An 8992-nucleotide genomic window follows, 5' to 3' on the forward strand; every position below is an offset into this window, starting at 1 on the left:
TGTGTCGTTAAAGTTTCGTTGAAACGAAGTTACGGAAAATTAATTAACACACGGAGACGTAACAGTTATATGATATGTGTACGAGTTTTGTGACGTCATGGTTGGTGTACGACATAATGTAAGAGTTTGTTTCGCTTTGATTGAACAGGATACAGCCAAGGGTTCTTAATTGCATTCTGATGTATACAGGGTGAAACTTACGAACTGTGGTTGGTAAAGGATGCTACCTATGGATATTTCATAGATTCTGATTGGAATGCTTTTAGCTTCGTTTTGAACATTGTAGGGTATAATCTGCAGGTTATAGATTCATTCTGGTTAGAGAAAATATATTCACGGAAATGTCTACATTATGGTTTGTGTTGAGTATCACCTATTATTTTTGTTTACGAAATTGTTGGTATGTAATGTAATTACAGGTTTTGCTATACTCCGGTTGTTACGTTGAACAACCTCAGTACTTTACCTACGTTATGATTAGTAAAGGATATAGCTTACAGATCTTATTGGTAAAAGATGCAACCTATAGTTATCTTTGGTAAAGGATGTAATCTAAATATCTGAATGGTAAAGAATGTAGTTGCGGGTCTAAATGGTGTTGTTACAATACAATATACGATCATTTCACTTAAAAAAAATCGCCACCATACGCTCTTCACGGTTAAACTCACAATCACACAGTCTAGATTTATCTGTCTATTTAACTAGCTAACTGTCTAACTTTGTCTTACATGAACTAAATTTTGGACACGTATTTATAAATAGACCAAATGAGGCCTAAAACTTTCCACACAGTACGAGAGATTATAATGTAACAATGCACGAGAAAACTTAGAAGGTTGTAGTAATATGACGCAATAACACAACAATCGCCAATTTACGTATGATTCGCACAGTTACGTAAACAAACCTGCGATAAACTATCGCTTCTAGAAATAACTAAATTTAACACTCGTGCTATTCGCGCAGTCGTGTATATTTAACATCCTTATTGGTGTAGAATGCAACCAAGGGTCGTTCTTATAGGATATAATCTATGATTTAAATTACGTCCTTCCTTGTTTAGTATTTAATCTACAATTTTTGGTACGTTACTGTATTGCCTGAGCTAATAAAGAAAAATAATTTCCATCTGAGTAAAACGTACTGTTAAAAAAGTATTACTGTAAAAGTTATAATCAATAAGTTTGATTAAACTAAATAATAAAGAAAAACTGAACATGTTTTTACTAAAAAACAACATACGACACCAGTAATTCGCTCATAAGATCCTTATAAGTGTTCAGATATCTGAAGTAGTGCATAAGCAGCAAGAACGGCTGATGAACGTCACGAAAAAATAACTAAGAATTAAAACTCATTAACCGCCTATCCAAATAACTACACTGTTCTTCTGTTATTGCTCCCCAAGATAAGCTTTTAAAGCATCTTTTAACATTAAGCTGGAAATAGCTTTGTTACTTAATTTTAGTACGAATCAATTAAGCCTAAAGCACTGATATTAACATAGTTTTGTACATCCTTTTAAATTTATTTATTTTACTTTAAGTTTACTAAATATCACACTAGTTTTCTTGTACACGTTTAAAATTTTCATTTAGGAAATACGTAGTTATTGAATATATTTTAATGTGTTTAAATATTCTCTATTCTTATCGTAAAAGAGCTGTTATCAGCAAACGTAATCCATTTAATTATCGCAACTGCGCAACGAATGATGTTTAAACAACTTAACGGAAGATGCTGCAGCTTTAAATTAAAATGTGTTTCGTAACCAAGAAAAATTTCTAGATGCTATCGTTTGGGGCTAGACAAATATAGGTTTAAAAGCATCCGTTATGTACGATTAATGTAACCATAAGAAACATTAATTTTTATAATTTTCACGTGTCTTGTCTTATATATATATATTTTATATATATAAGAAATGTTGTTTATTATCGCTTTAGGAGAATGTGAGGGCTTCACCTGCAAAACTAGTCAGTTTTGTGTGAACTCAGGATCTCCAATGTGTGCTCAGACCCGGCAGTATTGTATCGATCCTTCGCTCGTGTGCAACGGACTTCCCAACTGTAGTGAGAACGATGTTAGCGACGAAGATCAGTGTAAGTGCCTGCTAAAATGTCCTTAGAGTAACTTAACGTTTAGCGTATTAAGAACGATGTTAAGCGACAAGGATCAATGACGCTTTTAAGCATACTGAGAACGATATCAGCGACGAGAATCACTAAGTATACGCTGAAACGCCATCCGTATAACTTAACAATTAGCGTTCTGAGAACGATGTCAGCGAAGAGGATCACATTAAGTGCACTCAGAATAACTTAACAATTAGTGTACCTTATCTGAAACTGTAAGTTAACAAAAAGAAAAATTAGATTATCTTAAACAAGTTGATTCATAGATATTGATTATTTATAATATAATAGTTCTCGAACAACAACTTACTCAACTCCATCAGTTCTAACGATCAACATGAGTGTAAAAGTTTAAGATTATTTTAATACGGATATGGTGTATGGCTCAGAGAACACTTCAGCAACACTTTGAATGTAACAATGAGATAATAATAATTCTCAATCATTACTTGACATTTGTAGGCTGGATCGATTGTTACCAAACCTGGCACATACCCTATGTGACATAGGGGGTTGGCGTTCGGATCTGACCCATTATATCCTCGTGACCCTTGTGTCTTCCTAGTGCATATAAAAAAAAGTACGTCAGCTAGTGATCCTTTATTTGATGGGATCATTATATGGACATAGATTTAGTATTAAACACCATGACGCTTCAGATGGGACTAACTTCTATGAGAAAACTGTTCATAAGCATTTTAAGTGGGACTAAACATGAGCCACATAAACTGTTTAACGGCATTACGTTTCAGTGGGACTAAGGATATGCGACAATATAAACTGTATAAGAGCATTACGTTTCAGTGGGACTAAGGATATGCGACAATATAAACTGTATAAGAGCATTACGTTTCAGTGGGACTAAGGATATGCCACAATATAAACTGTATAAGAGCATTACGTTTCAGTGGGACTAAGGATATGCCACAATATAAACTGTATAAGAGCATTACGTTTCAGGTGGGACCAAGTTTCTACCAATATATGAAATATTTAACGGTATGATATTTTAGATGTGACTAAAACTATCATTAAATAAACTGTTGCGTTTATGGTGAAACTAAGGTCCTACCACTACATAAACTGTTTAACAGCGTCACATATTTTAACCTATGAAGCAAAAACACTTCAGCTCCTTCTGATTTTGATAAGACATCACTACTTTACATAACGAATGTAGAAGGATTATTTACAGGATTTAATATCACTTCGGTATAAGTGTTTTGTCTGTTTACTGTTAAGAAACTTGGTTGTATATGTTTAACCTAGGTCGTCTTCAAAGCATATCATGATTCTTTTATTCAATAATAAGTTGACGTCAACTTTAAATAGTGAGCTCTAGTAATAAAATAATTGCTTGAGCGAGGAAATTAGAATAAAAAATAATAATGATGAAAAGCTCGCAAAATTAGAATAATTTTATTGATGAAGACGAAAACAACGTTTCGAACAACAGCCCTTCATTAGGGTGAAAGAAAAAAAGAACAAACGTCTTGCCAAACTTGTATTAACCCAGAACAGATTCTCATTTAGTGGTAAATTTTACCAACAAACAAAAACTGTTGATATGGGTACAAAAAGAGGTCCTCATGTTTCATTGTTTGTTGGGTACATATAGAGAATCAGATTTACTCCACTTACTAAAGAACACTTATTGTTGTACCTCTTTGAACAATATTACTTGATGTACACCTTCATTCACTCATTGAATTTATGTCTTCACATTGTTTGCCTCTATTATGTTCGGCTTGTTTTTCATTCGATTATTTGCCATGATTTATTATATACTAGCGTATAGCACGTCACTTCTTGACGGGGCAAGTACTACCACCCTCACCCCACAGCATACCCTAACCTCACATTTCATAGCTACGTGAAATAAATCAATTTTGCGAAATCAAGCTTGATCAACAAAGAGGCGGAAAAGTACAGTCGAGGCAGTGAAACATTGGCAAATTCCTTTGTGAGCCAATCAAAATTAAGATCATTCATGAAATGAATTCGTGGCGTATTGGAAAAAGTCAGTTAGATTGCCAACTTATAATATACAGAAAAGCCAGTGCGTTTTGGTAACACTAATTGCCTTTAACGTTTGTGATAAAACAGAAAATAGCTTAATTCAGAACCGATTTAAGTTTAAAATTGAATCGATATTTTTACTTTCATGATGTATTTTATGCACTTGACTCTTGGATAGGTGATCTAAACACTCACTACATGCACTTATAAGGTTTCACGACACCCCTCACGGCCCCCTTGCATCCCCGTCACTAAAATCATAATGGGCAGATAGTAATCGAACTATTCTATCTGAATATAAATGCAATTTGGCTTTTATGATTCCTCCTATTTTGAGAAATCAAGTGTGATGTGATAACACTGGCTTTTCTATAGGTTAGATGAATGATTTAGGTGTGTAAATATTATTAACTATATTTCTTTGGTTTTTAATGAAAAACTTATAGGCGAAATATATAAGGGAAACTGCAGTGATAATTTTATTGTCTTGATATTTTTACATGTTCTACAGTAATTCCTGTACGCTGAATCCGAAAATTATATCCATTTTTCTTCATCACGTACATATTTTTCACAAAACGCCATAACGTAATACATAAATAAAAGACCACAACACATAGTTTTGAGACTAAAAGACGTCGATTTCACAAAAAATCAGGATGAATGAGGGTGCATATTCGTTTGATATCAATGTTCTTCCCTTTTCTCCAGTTTGTTTGTATTTTTGTTAAGAAACATACCAGTAAAATAATGTTCATTGCGGTAAACGAAATAATAATTTGATCAGAATAAGTTTTTTTTTCTTCCCGATTTGTAAAAAATCCTTACGTGACAAAAAAAGAATATTATTTTCGAAATCTGCGTAGCTGAATTATGGAAATTCCGTTATTAAAACCAAGACCACTTTTATGAAGTTTAAATTCACAGGCCTGTGTGATATTTTCAATTTCAGTAAAAAGAAAATAGATTTACAATGCTATCGTTGAACAGTTGTTCCACTATAAAATAGAGAAAAATAAATTAGCCATAATACTATTCATACATCTAAATCAATTAATGTTACTAAATCGTGAATTAAAAATGACTTAGAAACTCCGTAAAAATTATACACACACCACCACTGTAAGGCCCCCCAGTGGCACAGTGGTATGTCTTCGGACTTACAGCACTAGAAACCGGGTTTCGATACCCGTGGTGGGCAGAGCACAGATAGCCCATTGTGTAGCTTTGTGCTTAATTACAAACACACAAACAAACAAACCACTGTAAGAGGCTTGGCTGTATTTCTTTGGTTTGCTAAATAAATCCGCGTTGACGACCCTTGAATAGGCAAAAACGGTGCATCAAAGAATGCATTTGGCCTCTATGTCATATATATTTTGAATTTTATATTTGATAAAAAGAAAAATCTTCAGTTTTATGATTTAAGAGTTACGTTAAACACCGAAAGTTGAATGTTGATGGTTGGTGGTTACATTAAACAACGAAAGTTGAATAACCATCAACATTCAACTTTCGTTGTTTAATGTAACCACCAACCATCAACATTCAACTTTCGTTGTTTAATGTAACCACCAACCATCAACATTCAACTTTCGTTGTTTAATGTAACCACCAACCATCAACACATTAAACAACGAAAGTTGAATGTTGATGGTTGGTGGTTACATTAAACAACGAAAGTTGAATGTTGATGGTTACATTAAACAACGAAAGTTGAATGTTGATGGTTACATTAAACAACGAAAGTTGAATGTTGATGGTTACATTAAACAACGAAAGTTGAATGTTGATGGTTGGTGGTTTCTCTGCATATTCAGTTTCCAAGAAAGTTTTTAAAGGAACTTTGGTGTTAGTTTTGACATTCAAGACGTTTAATAAAAGCATTCAATTTATAACACCTAACACTGCCAGTTAATTAAAACACAAAATAATTTGATATCCCCTATCTTACATGTGCATCGCTCTTGTAACTGACACAGGCAATATCGTTGCAGCCCAACATAATTTCTTTCTTTTCTTTCAGGCAACATTCCCCTTCTTGCAGGTTGTGGTGCCGCTGTTTCATTGGTTGTCCTATGTAGTGTGGTAGGTATAATAGTGTACAGGAAGCGTCGTCGTGTGGGCAAATCAATGTCACAAACCCAAAACCTCAATATGCAACTTCGACAGCTGGAGTGTAGTCCGTCTTTTCCAAACAGAAGTTCTGGAAACTATTATTCATCACCCTCAGAAGTCTGTTCGCCTTTAGAAACGAATTGCAGACTTCACCCACATTACGACGTTATTGTCACTGACAACTATCCGAATTACCGCACCGATGTTTGAGACCGATTAACGATAACACAACAACATGTTTATTGATGTTGAATAACGAACACTTCAGATTGATAACCCCCGTATGCTTTTTGCATCTATTGATGGAAAAACATAATTTTTAAGCGTTGCAAAAACATATGAACGCCAGAACACTTCAAATAACACAGTCACTCCAGAGCGATTTGTTCTCTTTGGTCTCATTAAGAATGATGGAGATAAAAATGACAAGTAGTAAGATTGTCCCAATAAACGATTCTTCCTTATGTTCTATTTTAATGATTTACTAGCCACAATAAAGTTATACCATATTATTTCTACAACATACATGATACTTGTTTTATTCTTAACCGAAGAGATTATATTGATTTCGTGTAAGTTTAGAACTTTAAGAGTCGAATATTTAATCGTGGGCCATAGAAAATGAATATTCATTGACTTATTATTGATCCTAATTATGAGGTTTTTGGTGTTTTTTTTTAACCGTAGACCATGGAAATTAATATTCTTTGTTTCATCATCAACTCTGAATAAGAATTATCTTTCTTCATTGTGGACCATGGAAATGAATGTTCATTGTTTTATTATCAACTCTGAATAAGAATTATCTTTCTTCATTGTAGACCATGGAAATGAATGTTCATTGTTTTATTATCAATTCTGAATAAGAATTATCTTTCTTCATTGTGGACTATGGAAATAAGTGTTCATTGTTTTGTTACGTACTGTGAACAAGAGTGTATACTGTTTTGTTTTGTATGAGCATTGTTATTCCGTGAAAGATGAATATCACAACGGATTTTTATAGTCTGTATGGTCATACAGATGTAGAAGTGCAGTGCTAAGGCAGGGACCATTTTCATGAAATACTATGTTATATATTTGGTTGTTTATGCAAGAATAGTTTTTGCCATGAACGTGCAGCATTTAAAAAATGATATTAGCAAAGAAATATTAGAATTAAAATGCTTTCTTTTCTAATTTATATTTGTTTTTCCTAAGTGAAAATTGTCATATGTAAGTAAGGTTACTTATAATGTCTTTGAAACAAAGATTAAATATGTGTGTAATCTATTCGCTACAAGCACAGACTACTAGAAAACTACGAAGCGCTAAAGTTAGAATATTTGTTGGCACGGCATCATGGAGAACATGAAAGCACTTTTTATATATCTTCTGCAGAGGTTCGAGGTAAAAAAACTCTGTCTCGAAAAAGCAGCCTATGGTTCATGAACTAACTACTGAATGGTAAGAGAGAAATGTATCATAAAGAAGAGTTGTATGCTAAACCACACTGGGGTATACACGAACATGTTCTTCATAGAACAGGCAAAAAGTGCAGCTACTTCTGCTTTGAGATATACTACGTCAGGTAGCTTTTGTGTTTCCAGTGGAACTCCAATAAGAACAGAACATCGCCTACTATTAGCATTTTCTACTGAACCAAGTGTGAAGTCGGATACAATCTGACAGAATTTTTAATTATTACCGCCAAGTATTATTTTTTAACCGTTAAAAATCAGAAGTTTGGTCTAGTAAAATTAAACGTTATTTGAATGAACGATTATCCCTGTTACTCTGTAATTTTAGTAAACTACCTGTTGAGAGTCAAGCACTTTACACATAGATTTACTCTAATCAGGACAAATAATAGTGATAACTATTACTCTAAAATATTTATGTTTCTTAGATAAAATGTTTTGAATCAGACTTTTATCCTACTTTACAAAAGTTTAGTAGAGATACTTGTATATTTATTCTTGTCTGCTTGTGACGTTTTATAACAATATTTATTAGTTTATTAAGAGCAAGCCGTTATACAATACTAGCTGAATGACCCGTTAAAAACTGACAGTTTTGTAAAAACTCCCCGGGGTCCCCTCCTTTCCGTCAGTGAGCTTTATTCACCAAACTTTTCCTTCATCATAAAAAAACAATCACACATGGAGAAAATAGGAATTTTAAAGGAAATCTAAAAAAATCAATAAGAATAGTGTAAAGTTAAATAAAAATATGACTCGTAATATGAGCGTTACAAACACATAAAATGACAGCTGATTTTAATATATATTAGATTTTAATCAACAGAAAAAGAGTAGTACCACGCCAAAGTTCGTGACTTTACATAATTTTCTGAAAATCATATCAAACTCTTATTTAAATGATTTTACTTTTCTTTCAGTTTATTCTCCAAATTATGACAATATCAGAAATCCATCGATATTTCATACATACCAAAACGTATTTTTCTAATTACGCTGTATAACCTAAATATTACGCTTTAAACCCTGAAAAAAGATTAAGTGCCCAAAACCAAAAGTCTTAAGATTTATGATAAAAACACAAAGTTTAAACCAAAGAATTAGAAAATGTTTTATCCAAAAACGTAATAATAAAAACTACACAAAAACCTAACAAAAACACACGAACACAACCTCAAACTTAGTTGTTTTTAAAATATGTAAGTCAAACTAAGTCTATGTATAAATTCGATGACGAGGAACCCACTTTGAGACTAA

General features: G+C 33.0%; 1 protein-coding gene across 1 annotated transcript in view; it reads left to right on the top strand.

Moving 5' to 3' along the window:
- LOC106462799 (neuropilin and tolloid-like protein 2) overlaps positions 1 to 6739 on the top strand; it is a 108594-nt gene extending 101855 nt beyond the window's left edge. Inside the window, exons 9-10 of the mRNA XM_022390150.1 lie at positions 1950 to 2105; positions 6184 to 6739. Of these exons, the coding sequence (XP_022245858.1) occupies positions 1950 to 2105; positions 6184 to 6485 (458 nt within the window). The 3' untranslated portion in view covers positions 6486 to 6739. The remainder of the gene's footprint in view (positions 1 to 1949; positions 2106 to 6183) is intronic.
- The last annotated feature ends 2253 nt before the right edge of the window (positions 6740 to 8992 follow it).

Source organism: Limulus polyphemus, unplaced genomic scaffold (assembly GCF_000517525.1).
Source record: "Limulus polyphemus unplaced genomic scaffold, Limulus_polyphemus-2.1.2 Scaffold1255, whole genome shotgun sequence".
In the NCBI taxonomy this organism is placed as follows: domain Eukaryota; kingdom Metazoa; phylum Arthropoda; class Merostomata; order Xiphosura; family Limulidae; genus Limulus; species Limulus polyphemus.